The sequence below is a fragment of the Pseudophryne corroboree genome, chromosome 1, assembly GCF_028390025.1.
Source record: "Pseudophryne corroboree isolate aPseCor3 chromosome 1, aPseCor3.hap2, whole genome shotgun sequence".
NCBI lineage: Eukaryota > Metazoa > Chordata > Amphibia > Anura > Myobatrachidae > Pseudophryne > Pseudophryne corroboree.
Window position 1 is genome coordinate 1,161,953,488 of NC_086444.1, and position 16,201 is coordinate 1,161,969,688.

At 45.8% G+C, this 16,201-nt stretch overlaps 1 protein-coding gene across 4 annotated transcripts in view; it reads left to right on the forward strand.

Moving 5' to 3' along the window:
• Window positions 1-13,176, forward strand: part of SPON2 (spondin 2) — a 170,279-nt gene extending 157,103 nt beyond the window's left edge. For all 4 annotated transcript variants that reach the window (XM_063924947.1, XM_063924956.1, XM_063924950.1 and 1 more), the window contains 4 exons: window positions 846-1,069; window positions 2,609-2,800; window positions 6,634-6,808; window positions 12,382-13,176. In XM_063924947.1, the coding sequence (XP_063781017.1) occupies window positions 846-1,069; window positions 2,609-2,800; window positions 6,634-6,808; window positions 12,382-12,560 (770 nt within the window). In that variant the 3' untranslated portion in view covers window positions 12,561-13,176. The remainder of the gene's footprint in view (window positions 1-845; window positions 1,070-2,608; window positions 2,801-6,633; window positions 6,809-12,381) is intronic.
• Window positions 13,177-16,201: the final 3,025 nt, after the last annotated feature.

Genomic DNA, 16,201 nt, shown 5'->3' on the forward strand with positions numbered 1-16,201 from the left:
CGTCAGCCAATCACATGGCTATGATGGGCAGCAGAACACAATTTAAACTGCACCTATCCTGGTCTGCTTTATACTTCTTCCCAGTCTTTCAATGGCATAGGGAGATTTATCAAAGCTTGCAGATAGATAAAATACTAAACAAACAGCTTCTGTCATTTTTCAATCTCAGCCTGTATAATGACAGGTGGTACCTGATTGGTTTATTATTTATTTATTTTATTAACAGTTTCATCTACCAGTTGCCTAGGAGGGATCTGAAGATCCCTCTCCGTCAATGCTGTAGTCTATAGGCAGTGTTGGACTGGGGCATGAAGGGCCCACCGGGGGAATACAGTGATAGGGGCCCATACTTAAGGGTGTGGCCATCCTACAAAGGGGGTGTGGCCAGCCTCCACAGGGGCTTGAAATACACAATAGTCTAGTGCTGTGTACTGCAACATATCTACTATGTATAATACAAGTGCACAGTCTAGAACCTGATCCCCAGAGGAAGGAGTGGGCCTTCAGGCAGTGGGGCCTACCGGTGGTTTCCCTGGTACCCCTGTGGGCCAGTCCGACCCTGTCTATAGGGGGTAAAGCTACCTCTGATATCATCTACATTCAGCATTTGGTAGATGGCCCTGATACCTAAACAGTGCGATAACCATACCTTATAGTTAGATGTTTTAGTTAGCTGTAGCAGCCGTTATACGATTTGATTTCTTTGCACCGAACAAGTTAAATATTTTCCGCTGCCCTGCTATTATATCCCGTGTGTCTGGATGAGGTTTGTTATACTTTACAAACAGTCCAGCTTGAGAAAACCCAGCCGCGCAGCATGACAGTCCATTTATCTCATCCAACAGGCGTGAGTCATAGCTCTGACTACCACATGTGGAAAAGGAATAAGCATGCCAGCAATGGCGTGCGGGACTTTGCAGAGAAAGGAGAGGCCTGGGCATTGATGAAGGAGATAGAGGCGGCCGGGGAAAGAATCCAGAGTGTGCATGGAATATTCTCGTCCCCGTCCATCTCCAGCGGGACAGGACAGACCTCTACGGAGCTAGAGGCACATTCCAGGCACCCTTTTGTAAGTATTGGTATTAGCGGCACGTCTTTAGAGAAAACAACAGTTCTATTTTTTTTTGCATGTGCAGCTAATCAAGATTAGCTAGCGGACTGAAAATGAACCTCATGGGATCATGTGACTGAGCTTGGCCAATGAGAGATTGCATTCTAAGATTCTCAAAAACTCACTTTGGGAATGTTTCATGTATTTCTCCATAATACAATAAGCGACTCCTCATGACGCCAGCTAATGGAAATGGTTTGGACTCATGTTATAACAAATGATATGCTGTGGTTACAGACTATGGAGTTGAAAGGTCTAGAACAGAGGTTCTGAAACACAGTCTTCAACCATCCTAACGGTCCAGGTTTTAAGTTTATCCATGCTTGGCCACAGGTGACTTAAACCTTAGTCAATCTGATTTACCCATCTGTGCTGAGCCATGGATATATCTAAAACATTGGGGTGCCTTGAGGATCATGTTTGAGAACATCTGGTCTAGAACATATTCTGGGGGAAATTTATCAAGCCTCGGAGAGAGATACAGTGAAGTTGTCCAAAACAACCTACCAGCTTCTTATTGTCATTTTAAATAATGACAGTTAGAAGAGCAACTTCTCCACTTTATCTCTCTCCAAGGCTTGAAACATCTCCCCCTCTATGGTGTTATTGTTTTAAAATGCTAATAAATTCTATAGACACACTATAATTACGATCACACTGGTTGTCCACGTGTCAATCCTGAAACTCAAGCAATAACAGAAGATATAACTCTGGAATAAGAGATAAAATATGGCGTAAACTAATTTACTAATGCTATTTATTTATTGCTCATGGTACGCAGTCACATTGTTGACGTTCACTATGGTGATATTTATGATATTGACATGGTTAAAATAGGTATGTGCGGGTTCAGATTTCCACGGATTTACACGGATCTCAAAATGGCATCTTATTGCCTCTCGGATATCTTGTGTTTTGAATAGCCAATAAGAAAAATCTGGATAAATCCGAACTCATGTTAATTCTGGCGTATAGAACCGAGTAAACCAGAACCTGCACTTCTCTAGTTAAAATGTCGACGTGTCTGCACATTTTTTTTGCCCACTTTGTAGCCATGTGAAGGGGCAACAATAAGGTTTAACTTGTGTAATAATGTAAAATATTGTGAATTTACTGCAGGAACAGTGGAACACCGTTGTAGTCATGCCATACCTCTAGGCATGCCATACCTATCAATATTATGAAACAGTCCTCACGGGGGTACCCCATGTGTCAGTGGGTGTGTGGACTGGGAGAGTTTCTATGCCAGACCTACAGTAGTACAACCAGATACACGAGTACCCAGGATGGTGGGTCAGAAATACTTCTTTAGTATTCCTGTCCCTGATCCTCCTGTATCTGTCAAACTTCCCAAGGACCAAACAAAATGTCTTTGTAGGCCTCATTCTGCCTTTACCTCCTACATTGTGCATCAGTGGTTTAGCCGTTACTGCTTTGTGAATATGGATTTGGGGAATCTATTGGTAATCTGTCATTCTCCATGTTCCCCCCGATCAGGTGTCATTCATGGTGAGGATTGTGCCGAGTCCTGACTGGTTTGTGGGAGTCGATACTCTCAATCTCTGCGATGGGAAAGAGTGGAAAAAATCGGTGTCGCTAGATCTCCATCCTTACGATGCTGGAACAGACAGTGGATTCACGTTCTCTTCTCCAAACTATGCCACCATCCCGCAGGACACAGTTACAGCAGTACGTGCTATAGTCCAATGTGACTGGGGAATGGCAGAAGAAAGGGTGTGGGGCTGATGTGAAGGAACGAGAGGTGGGCAGAGCCCTGGTGGGATCACAGAGAGAATACATGGATGTGATGTGATACACTAATAATAACCAGCAGCTATGAATGATGAGTTGTGTATTGGACAGAAAGGACCAGGAACCTGAGGTAGAGCAGAAAAATAAAAGGGAGCGAGATGGCGGTAGGGAAGGACAAGATAAAGCGACATACAATATCTGTAAATAGGAGTAGGACATAATGGGGCAGATGTATTAACCTGGAGAAGGCATAAGGAAGTGATAAACCAGTGATAAGGGCAAGGTGATAAACGCACCAGCCAATCAGCTCCAATATGTAAATTACAGTTTGGAGCTGATTGGCTGGTGCATTTATATTACCTTGCACTTATCACTGGTTTATCACTTCCTTATGCTGTCTCCAAGCTTAATACATCTGCCCCAATGGGCCGTATGTAATGGCGTCCAAGTCCGGCAACCGTGCTGGATGCTGGACGAACTCAGACTTTTATTTAAAGGGGCAATCACTTTACAACAGGGATGGGGAACCTTCGGCCCTCCAGCTGTTGTTGAACTACACATCCCAGCATGCCCTGCAACAGTTTTAGCATGGCCAAATAGCAAAACTGTAGCAAGGCATGCTGGTATGTATAGTTCAACAACAGCTGGGGGGCCGAAGGTTCCACACCCCTGCATTACAAGGCATGGTTTTGCCTTGTAAGTGATTGCCCCTTTAAAAATTGTCCGAGTTCGGCCAGCATTCCGCATGGCCACCAGGCTCGGGCACCATTACATCCGGCCCTATATGTCAACTTAAAAAAATAAAGATCATTGAGATTCTGCATTCGGACCCAGCTCTCTTCATAGCCTATAAATTAACTTTACAAATGTTGATTCAGACTTAGCGGCAGGTCAAAAAAGGAGCAAAACAAAGGCAGCATTTTGCACCTTGGTAGAACCATGTTGCACGGCAGATGGTGCAGATTTTAAATGTGCAGTGAGACTTACCATTGGCAAGGGGCAAGGGCTAGCCTACTTCTAAATTCCAGAGTAAAGTCAGCCGCCCCGTATCTGCGCGCTACATGAAGAAGCAGCCAGTATTTCACCTGCATGCCCCAATGAAAGCCCTTGCACCCCTTTCACTGCAACATGGGGTCGGATGAAACGATGCTGGCCGAACTCAGACATTTATCACTTAGAGGGCAAAACCATGCCTTGTAAGTGATTGCCCCCTTAAAAAACCCACTGGCACTAAGAGTAGGGCACAGCATCCCTAGGACACTTTGGGCAGCTCTACAGGCTACAAGGAATGTCTGCAGGGTCCCTTGTATGCCCCAGGTGGCCCTGCAGCAGTAGTGCTACTGGCTGCTGTGTGCAATTCCAGGCACCTTGTAAGTCAAATGCAGGTGTCGTGAGCCAGCAGATGTGCTGCCTCCAGGGCTCTGCACCCTGAGCGACAGCACCTCTGTACCTCCGAAATAGCATTCTGCACTGCAACTTTCTTCATTCCAATTAAAACATTCCTAAAATGAGCATTAAGTTGTGTCCTGTTTGTCCCAGCAAAAAGGAAAACTGGAGCACTGACGGTCATTAATCTATATGAGAGAAAGACCTGTCTGGCCATGTACATTTACTGGTCCCCTTTACCACTTCCCCGATAGCCCCACTTTACATCAGAAGGCTGGTGTGCACAGATCCATGACCCACTTGTGGTCAGAGCCGGCTCCAACCAGTATGATGCCCTAGGCAAGATTTTGGCTGGTGCCCCTTTGCACAGACACTAGTTCCGCCTCTGATCCTGTACCCCTTTCACAGCACCATAGTTTGCCTATGCCTAGGGCTGACTCTGCTTGTGGCACCCCAAGAATCCATCTTCCATATACTGATGAAAAAACAGACTGCAACGTCAGGGCTGGTTCTAGCCCATTTGGCGCCCTGGGCGGAAAATAGGAGCGTGGCTTCATACAGGGGGCGTAGTCAGTTACGCCCCCTGTAGAGTTGTGTCCCCATTTGTGCCCCCTGTAGGAGTAGCGCCGCTTACACACAAAAAAATACTTACTATCCCCGCTCCTGATTCCCGACCGCTGCAGACCTCCGCCGGTGCCGCTCCTCTCCTCGGATCTATGGGACAGATAGACACTAGAGGTCAATTATGACCCCTAGCGTCTGTGTCAGTCCCACAATGCTGTGCGGTGCGCGATGACGTCATCACGCACCGCACAGCAAAGGTCCTCTCCACGAAGGGAAACTAAACGGGTAGCGTCTAGTTCCCTTCACAGCGGAGGACCAGCGGGGGGCACAGTAGCACAGTAGCGGATCTTGCCATGGTGCGGCGCCCTCCGGATGGCACCGACACCCTCCGGAAGGCGGCGCCCCGGGCAAAAGTCCTGCTTGCCCGTGGCAAGATCCGCTACTGTGTAACGTGGCACGCCTAGATGGAAATTTCCCATTAGTGTAGGCATTGTCACCAGTATGTTCCTGCTGGAAAGATTTATCAAAGCTTAAACGGAGATAAAATAGACGGAGATCATTAAGTAGCAGCCAATCAGCTACTAACTGTCATTTTTCAAACGCAGCCTGTAACATGGTAGTTAGGAGCTGATTGGTTGGCACTTTATCTCTTTCCAAGGCTAGAGACATATAAAATGCCAGATTCTTAGCTTTTAGCATAATAATTGTTAGTATTAGTAACATGTGAATGATTGAGAGGGGACCGTGTTACCCGCGGCCGGGATCCTGTCGGTGAGCATCCCGACCGATACCCACGAATGAGAATAGTCCCTTCTTGTCGGCATGCCGACTACTGGTATTTTAATTGTTCAGTATGCAGGGGCAGGTTATGTGATCGTCGGTCACATAACTACATCCCGAATGATCAGCTTCTCTTCATTCACTATAAAAGGGACAGCTGATTTTAATAACAGCATTTTTTTTATAACAGTGCATGCTGAGAATTGTAGTTCCACAAGTTGCAAAGCCTTAGTTTTATGTTATTTCTGTGTATGTATTGGACCTTTTTTGCTTTATCTGCGGCTGATTTTGAAATGAAAGAAAATGAATCATTAGACAGCAAAGAGTATGTAAATCTGCAGAAAGAATTTTATTCTGTGCACATGGGGGGTCATTCCGAGTTGATCGCTCGCTGGCTAGTTTTAGCAGCCGTGCAAACGCTATGCCGCCGCCCACTGGGGAGTGTATTTTAGCTTAGCAGAAGTGGGAACGCATCTGCAGCCGAGCTCTGCAAAAACTGTTTGTGCAGTTTCTGAGTAGCTCTGAACCTACTCAGCGCTTGCGATCACTTCAGCCTATTCGCGTCCGGATTTGACGTCATACACCCGCCCACCTAACACCCAGCCACGCCTGCATTTTTTCAGACACGCCTACGTTTTTGCAAACACTCCCTGAAAACGGTCAGTTGACACCCAGAAACGCCCCCTTCCTGTCAATCTTCTTGCTTCTGTCAGTGCACAGAAAAACTTCGCTAGAACTGGAGCACAGCCACAAAGGGCTTTGTACCGGTACGTCGCACGTGCGCATTGCGGGGCATACGCATGCGCATAAAAGCCATTTTTTTACCTGATCGCAGCGCTGCAAAAATCGGCAGCTAGCGATCAACTCGGAATGACCCCCATGGTCCTGTGTAGAATAATAGATATATGTATATTTACACAGATGCTGCGGCTTTCTCACAATCAGCAAAGCTAACAAATGTCCAAATAAACTATTAAAAGTTGCCCCGAAGTTCAGGAAATAAAATTGCAAATGTTGAAATATTTCTCTCTCCCTGACAGATTACATCTTCCCTGCCAAACCATCCGGCAAACTCATTCTTTTATCCCCGGCTAAAGAGCCTGCCGCCAATTGCAAAAGTGACATTTAAGAAACTGAAAGGCAAGATAACATCATTTCTTGATATAGCATCAAACGTGACTACTACAGGGAATGAGATAGAGGACAATGTCTCAGGTAAGCACCAGCCCTCTCCATCCAGATAGGAGTTATCTTAAGTATACGTCTTTGAACATTAAATACAGGTATTAAGAGTAAATACATTCAGCTCCAGGCTATATTTCTGCACATCAGGAGATGTTTAGGAAATGTTGCAATTAAAGTCAGTCTAACACAAAAATGTCCTTAATACATTGGGAGAAAGATTTGGGGTCTATGTACGAAGCCTTGGAGAGAGATAAAGTGGACGGAGATAAAGTACCAGCCAATCAGCTCCTAACTGTCATGTTACAGGCTGTGTTTGAAAAATGACAGTTAGGAGCTGATTGGTTGGTACTTTATTTCTGCCCTGTCCATCCAAGGCTTAGTACATAGACCACTCAGTACCAAGTAATCAGCTCCTGTCATTTTCACACACAGCCTGTAACGTGGCAGCTATCAGCTGCTTTATCTTTCTACACCTTGGGGTCTATTTACTAAGCCTTGTAGAGATATTAAGTGGAGAGAGATAAAGTACCGGCCAATCAGCTCCTAACTGTCATTTTTCAAACACAACCTGTAGCATGGCAGTTAGGAGCTGTTGTCTGGTACTTTATCTCCATCCACTTTATCACTCTGCAGGGCTTAGTAAATAGATCTCTTTATCTCTCTCCAAGCACAGATAAATCTCCCTCTTGAGTGGAATGTGGATGGGTAGGATGTGTGCCGGCATGGGTAGGACATCCCTCGCGTACGCGTCTAGTTTCCCTTCGTGGAGAGGTCCTTTACTGTGCGGTGTGCGATGACGTCATCGCGCACCGCACATCATTTCAGTCTGTACAGGGGGCGTAAATGACCACGCCCCCTGTACGAAGCCACGCCCCTATTGTCGCCCGGGGCGCACAGCGCCCAAGAACCGGCCCTGCCCTACACACGGAACGATGGTCAGCTAATCTCTAAGCAATCTAGTCAGATTGCTTAGAAATTAGCTGAACATTGCTCCGTGTGTACCCCCCTTAAAACACTCTGTACAAAGCCTTTGTAACTCCCTTTTGTTGCATCAGTAAAATAAGGAATGAAAAATACAGTAGTGTTAGTGTTCCTTTAAGCGGACAGGTAAACCTGACTGTTGAATATGAGATATACTGTATGTTCATTGATGGATATCATTGCGGAGATGGTTCTTGTGCACCTATGTGGCAGAGCAGGCTTGGTACTGTGTTTGCTGGTTCTCCTAGCACCAGGGCCGGCTCCTGGCATGTTCCAATAGAGCGGCCGCGCAGGGCGCCACCCTTAATGGGCGCCGCGCGCTGTCACCGCTATATTGGAGCCTGGTCCTGTGTGCCTCCGTCCCCGGCCCGCCTCCTGGTCCCACTCTCAGCCAGCAGCCAGTGGTGCGCGTGCGCGCGCGGCGTCAGGTCCTGGCGCCGCATAGCGCGCGCTGAGTTTAAAGTGTGGAACTGTGCGCCCACCCGTCCTCACACAGCAGGAGCAGCAGCCGCCTCCGCTTCTTCCTCCTTCCCGCCCAAGCGAACCATCGGCATGGGGGGGGGGGTGTATCTGGCACTTGGGACATATTTGGCACTTTGAGCATATCTGAGACTGTGTGGCACTGGGGGGCATGGTGTATCTGGCACTGTAGGGCATATAATTGGCACTGGGGGCATATCTGGCACTGGGGGGCATGGTGTATCTGGCACTGTGGGGCATATCTGACACTGGGGCATGTGTATCTGGCACTGTGGGGCAGATGTATCTGGCACTGGGGGCATATCTGGCACTGGGGGGCATGGTGTATCTGGCACTGTGGGGCATATCTGACACTGGGGCATGTGTATCTGGCACTGTGGGGCAGATGTATCTGGCACTGGAGGCATATCTGGCACTGTGGGGGCATTTATCTGGCACTGTGGGGGCATTTATCTGGCACTGTGGGGGCATTTATCTGGCACTGTGGGGACATTTATCTGGCAGTGTGGGGTATTTATCTGGCACTGGGGACATTCATCTGGCACTGTGGGGGCATTTATCTAGCACTGTGGGGGCATTTATCTGGCACTGTGGGGACATTTATCTGGCACTGTGGGGCGCACTGTGGGAACATTTATCTGGCACTGTGGGGGCATTTATCTGGCACTGTGGGGACATTTATCTGGCACTGTGGGGCGCACTGTGGGGACATTTATCTGGCACTGTGGGGCATTTATCTGGCACTGTGGGGCATTTATCTGGCACTGAGGACATTTATCTGGCACTGTGGGGCGCACTGTGGGGACATTTATCTGGCACTGTGGGGGCATTTATCTAGCATTGTGGGGGCTTTTCTGTATCTACATATATGGCACTGTGTGGCCATTTATGTATCCGGCATTGCTGGGGGGCATGTCATGTGTATGTCATGTGTAGCTGGCACGGCTGGGGAGCATATCATGTAGTGTTCCCGCTAGGCGTCTGTGGCTAGGCAATGTGTCTAACGTGCTCTGCCTGGTGCAAAGTGTCTAACATGCTGTGCCTGGCGCAAAGTGTCTAACGTGCTCTGCCTGGCGCAAAGTGTCTAGGAGGTTCTACCTGGTGCAGTGTGTATTAACTGCACTACTGTGTGGTGTAATGCGAATTGCCACTATTATGTGGCCACGCACCTTCCCCACGAAGCAACGCCCCTAAATTTTTGCTGCGCGCCTTCGGCGCGCACTGTCCATGCTTTCCCATGTAGGTAGATGAGCACCAAGCATTACAGTATGTACGTCATTTTGCCCTCCTAACTTAAAAATGTGCCCTCCCTGCCCTAAAAAGTGAACACTATCGTGTAACTGGCACTGCTGGGGGGCATATTGTGTGTAGCTGCCACTGCTGGGGGGCATATCATGTCTATCTGGCACTATACTGGAGACATTGTGTGTAAGGAACACTACTGTGGCTGCTATGTGTAAGGCTGCTAATTGTGTGCGTAGAGAGGGTGTGAAAACATATTTATTTATAGCCTTAAGGGGGGTACTCACGGAGCGATATTCTAAGCAATCTGACTAGATTGCTTAGAATATCGGCAGGATCGCTCCGTGTGTAGCCCCCTCGGCGATAGCGATGCGCGGCCCCGCACATCGCTATCGCCGCTGCTAGATTGGCCTGCATGCAGGCCAATCTAGCGGGTCGCTCACTTCACCCGCTGGGTGAAGTGAGCGGCCCCCCCGTCTCCCCCCGCACGCTCAGCACAGATCGCGCTGTGCTGAGCGGCAGGAGAGATGTGTGCTGAGCGGTTCGCTCAGCACGCATCTCTCCTTGATCGGCCCGTGAGTACTGGGCTTAATAATATGAAGTTATGAGGTCACGCCCACTTCCCAAGAGGCCACGCCCACTTTTGCTGGAGTGCATGGGAGTGGGGGGGCGCTTTTACATGTTTTCGCTCAGGGTGCTAGTAGGCCTGGAGCCGGCCCTGCCTAGCACCTTCTAGAGGCGAGATACCGGGTGTTTAAGCATCTCAAACACCTTGTGCCTGGAGAATCGTCAGTATACTGGGAGTATGATGCTCCCATTCTGGGTCAGGAACATGTAAAAAAAAAAGTATATTCGAAAGTGGGTCACTAGTGCTGGCAGCTTCTGATCATCATCCCTACATCCACCTGCCCCTGACCACCCGCAAATAATGCAGTTTTCTCAGACATACTGTATATGCCTCTGTCCCCCTGTCTGCGTGTTCACAAGTCCGCAAACATGCCCTTACATCGATCGGCCTACGGGAGAACAATCCGGTCCTGCCCCGTTACACCTATACTGGTGTTGTTTGGCTTAAGTGGCGGAATCGTGCAGATCTGCACGTACAATACATGTTTTATATATATATATATATATATATAGCAGAAAAATATGAAGAGGGGGCGCTTCATAGTGTAAAACCGTTTTATTCAAAAACTCTCAGACACAGACAGCACTTTGAGACATCAAGACTCGTACCGCAAATCAACCAGGGTGGACTGGTTGAAACTGTTTTACACTATGAAGCGCCCCCTCTTCATATTTTTCTGCTAGATCCATTTACCCGAGGAGTTCCGGGGACACAGAACGAGGGAGAGCTGCAGTCCAGGAAATTTAAAGAGGACTTTTAGTGATCAGTATATTAGGAGAAAATATTGTATACCTATTGTGGCCACAGATGTGGATTTAATTCATTTAATCAATTACAAGTGAACGAGCGCACAGTCCACATTTTACCTGTATATATATATATATATATATATATATATATATTTCCACAGCAGTCGCCACTCCTTTGCTGTTGGATCAGCTAGCCCCCGTGCCAGCTCATGCATACAAGTACAAAGTCCAAAAAGAACGGCACTGGGGGCAATTCGTACTGAAGATAAAGCTTGTATTAAAGCAACATTTTTGCCTGTGGAAGGGGCGGAGGCCCTGAAACGGCTGTTGCTTTAATACAAGCTTTATCTTCAGTACGAATTGCCTCCAGTGCCGTTCTTTTTGGACTTATATATATATATATATCTACACACAGTATTCTGCGCATATGCGTGGCAAATGCATGCAAACTGACTCTACACAAACTGGCAAGGTACTACCTCTGCATCAGTTCCAGTAAACTGTATGTACAAGATCTGCTGGTATTGCGGGACAGTAATGCACTTGTATCAACGCTTGGAGAGAGTGGAGAGACATAAAGTACCAATCAATCAGCTCCTGTAATTTTAAAGACTGAGGGCCCAGATTTATCAAGCCTTGCAGAGTGATAAATTGCGCGGTGATAAAGTACCAACCAATCAGCTCCTAACTGCCATTTTCAAACACAGCCTGTAATATGTAATATGTAATATGGCAGCCATCAGGGGGGGGGGGGGGGGGGGGACTGTGGGGACTAGTGTCCTGGGCTCTTACAGAGAGGGGAGCCCACCCCTGGCTCCTACTACCAATACCTGTAGAGCTGCAGAGTGAAGACTTCTTAAGACAAGCCTTCAACTGCGCATCAGCTCTCTGTGAACCTTTCCTGTAGGTCCACAACACTCCACCGAAATGTAATATCACAATATATGACATCACATAGGTGTGTAGTGGTGTGGTAGAATCTTATTTTTTGGGGTGAGGGGCCCTGTTTCTTTTGTTAGTCCCAGACCCCACAATTTCAGATGGCAACCCTGTTTATCACCATGCAATTTATCACTCTCCAAGGTTTGATAAATCTGGGACATTTAAAAAATGACAGTTAGAAGTTGATTGGCTGGTACTTTGGGGTCTATTCATGAAGCAGTGAAAAGAGTGGGGAAGTGAGCCTGTGGAGAAGTTGCCCTTGCCCATGGCAACCAATCAGCTGCTCCGTACAACTGTATAGTATGCAAATTATAAATGTTCTTCAATGCTGATTGGTTGCCATGGTCAACTTTTCCACTGGCTCACTTCTCTACCCTTTTCACTGCTTCATGAATAGACCCCTTTATCTCTCTCCAAGCTTTGATAAATCTCCCCCCTTGGTGATTGCATAGCTGTACTCAGGGGTAGATAGATCCCATAAACCCTTATGCTGTGGTGTGCTGTGTTCTCACCTTATTGGTAGAAATCGGAAATGTTGGAGATGACTGTCGTTTAAGGCTTATATATCATCTGTCTTTCAGAAACGCCCCTGGACTGTGAGGTCTCCACGTGGTCGCCATGGGGTCTCTGTAAAGGCAGCTGTGGATCCACGGGACTGAAAAACAGGACTAGATACATTCGCCTGAAACCGGCCAACAACGGGACAGCTTGCCCGTCGCTGAGCGAAGAGAAGCAATGTGAACCAGAAAACTGTGTATAGGAAATATTGAATGGATGATAAGTTATTTTAGGAGCAGAATCAATGCGTTCGTTGTAAATAAACCAAAGACTATATAAATTCATTAATTGATGGTCATGTATAGTATTTCACCAGGCTAGAATATATATATATATATATATATATATATAAAAACAAACACATGTCGGCAGCAGGTCGGCAGTGTCCACTGAGAACATTAGGAAAACTATGTGGAAATCTGAAGAGGAGAACTTTAATATTACTTATGATTCCTTATTTGGCACCAAAATATTCCACCATTTCTTTCTTAGCTGAGGCCACCTAAAACAGACCTGAAAGCTGAAACCAGCACACTGCCCACCACAGGTACCCAGATATAGGTAATGAAATGCCAGACTGATATAACAGTATCATCATGTGCTGCCACTGCAGCTAGTTGTCGTTTGGTCTACTGAGGAGTTTGCTAATTCCTGTAGCACCCTCTTGTGGTCGGATACGGAATCTTTAAACATCTGTCTTGCTTTGTCATCAAATGGAAATATCCCTATTTAATTATCTGCTGTATATATTAGCTCAAATATTGAAAACGTTTTGTCAACATGTTGGAATTAAAGACAGATTTGTTATGTTTCCGAAATGCCTTTTGTTTTGTTTTCATGACTATGTGAAGTGTTAATATAATGAGGAATAGAAGGATTTTAGGATTTAGTCATACAAAATGACATTAACACTGTGGCTCATAAGTTAAAAGCTGCAATTTTCTTGTTCCTGCGTGATTTCGGCGCAACAGCTGTTATTTTAAATTTAGCAGCTATATCGCCAAAATCTCAGCGGGACAAGAAAATTGCAGCTCAATAAACATGCATAGCACACAATGATAGCAAAAACGTGACAATAATGGTGGGTTCACCACACTCCAAATTACACACCAGATTCTGGGGCAAATGTATTAACCCTGGAGAAGTGATACAGCAGTAATAAGTGGAAGGTGATAACACACCAGCCAATCAGCTCCTAACTGTCATTTTTCAAACCTGTAATGATTGGCTGGAGCGTTATCACCTTCTACTTATCACTGCTTTATCACTTCTCCAGGCTTATCACATCTGCCCCTTTGCCTACTGTAGTCACTTCAAACCGGTATCCGGACTCTGGGTCGACACCAATTAGGTTGACACCCAGTGGATAGGTCAACACTAGAAATAGGTCAACGCTGCCATTAGGTCGACATGAACACTGTCGACGTGAAAAAAGGTCGACATTAGTTTTTCACTTCTTTGGGGGGGGGGGGGGACTTTCATACTTTACGATCCACGTGGACTACGAATGGGAACGGTAACCTGTGCCGAGCGCAGCGATAGCAGAGCGAAGCACCTTGCCCCCAGCATGATGAGCAAAGCGAACCATGCAAGGGGACGCGGTGCACTAATTGGGGTTCCCGGTCACTTGACGGAGAAAACGACACCAAAAAAACATTAAAAACTCATGTCGACCTTTTTTTCCCTATCGACCTTGTTCATGTCGACCTATTTCTAGTGTCGACATATCCACTGTCGACCAATGGGTGTCGACCTAGAGTCCCATACCCCTTCAAACCCCTTCAAACCCCAATCCCAGATACAAAGTCGTCGGGTTTATCACCCTCTACCAACCTTTTTGGGGTTCAGAAAGAAGCACATTTCAAGGCAGCTTCACTATCCACTTGAGGTCATACCTTTTCTGGCCTGTGACCAGTCCAGCCGGAGCAGTATCCTCCGGTTGACTGCATATTTGCCGCTATATTATATGATACACAAAAGAACATTTAAGCTTTTTCTATAGTATAATGCCAGAAAAAAATAATTAAATATATCTAACAGCAACAACAATTATAATATACTGATTGGTGTAAGCTTATCTATCTGCACAGGGCTTTCATCATTGCAGTTATTATGTGTATTATGTATTTACTAGTTACCAGCCCGTCAAAATGACGGAACAACATAACCATAATCTCAGTCTCGGTTGCTGTGCGCGCCTTAACAGAGTAACACTTGAGTTGCTCTGTCGGGCACCACCTAGTGGCCGCCGGCGCACAGAACACTTGAATTCCCCCATGGAGGTAAGGAGCGGTGTTAGCCCTTTATTATATAGGATTTCATTGACATTTACTTATTTAGAGTCAGTATTTTCCATTGCACTTTACAATAGGGAACAGAACAGTAATAACAGGCGGGAAAAGAGGGTAATGCAGTCCGCAGTCCATATGGTGACGTCAAAATCCATTATATAACTGCATTACTAAGTCCATGAACTTTGCTGAATTTACCTAATTTTCAAATAGAGTACTGCTTACATGTGCAGTTATTACACTCCCATGGGAAGGACATTTCCTATTACTGTATATAAACCCAACCAGATGTGACGCTTCTAAGGCAATAAGACATGATAAAGCAATCTGCAACATCTTCATATATTCTGTATATGTAATTAGTTATACTGTAGTCATCCATTTATCATTGTCTACAGTAGTTGATTAAATGAATTTGTTATAAATTGTACACAACATTGGTTTCTTTACACGTCAGTGGTTATGAGTTACCCATGCAGTTTCATCCTATTGAATGAAGTAATTATAAGTATCTACATTGAGAAACAGCACTGATTATTATCCTTCTTATATTGTAAGTACACAGGGGCAAACGCAGGATTTAGTAAGGGGGGTTTCCGTGGGAGGGTGGGTGCTTGGGTTGCAAATGTCAATTTGCTTTCTAACAAATATTTAAAATGCCCGTTCTAATATATACTGTAGACACCTGCGCATCTTATTACCATGTGCTATGAATGTGTGTTATACATCGCAAAACACTGCATCCCATAAGAGAAAACAATACACCCACACATTGGGGTAAATTTACTAAGATGGGAGTTTTATTTAAGATGGGATGTTGCCCATAGCAACCAATCAGATTCCAGGTACTATCATCTAGAACACAGGTTCTCAAACTCGGTCCTCAGGACCCCAGACAGTGCATGTTTTGCAGGTCTCCTCACAGAATCACAAGTTAAATAATTAGCTCCACCTGTGGACCTTTTAAAATGTGTCAGTGAGTAATTAATACACCTGTGCACCTGCTGGGTTACCTGCAAAACATGCACTGTGTGGGGTCCTGAGGACCGAGTTTGAGAACCCCTGATCTAGAAGGTGCTAGATAAATTAGAAGTAGAATCTGATTGGTTGCTATGGGCAACATCCCATCTTAAATAGAACTCCCATCTTAGTAAATTTACCCCATTATCTGAGTTCCAAAGCTCATTGATGTATATATTTGTTATTAAAAGTATGTTTGCAGCATACAGGATGGTATATCCAGTCGGTGTGCTGAACCATTACTATATCCAAGTGCTAAACACTGGACTGTTATTATATACCACTGGTCCTGTATGCAATTCAGTTTATCAAGCTGTGTCAGGAAGAGATTGTGGACTCTATTTTTTCGGTTTTAATCTGTTGATCCTGGTCGCTGTCAGCCACTATGGATCTTCTATTCCTCTAAAGGGTGGCGCATTGTCCATTTTATTTCCCAGGGCTTCAGTCAGCCAATATCCTTATTGTCTTAAATACGAATTATATCCATTTCTCGGATTCAAAAATTTCTGTGAGACACATTGAATTCCAGCAG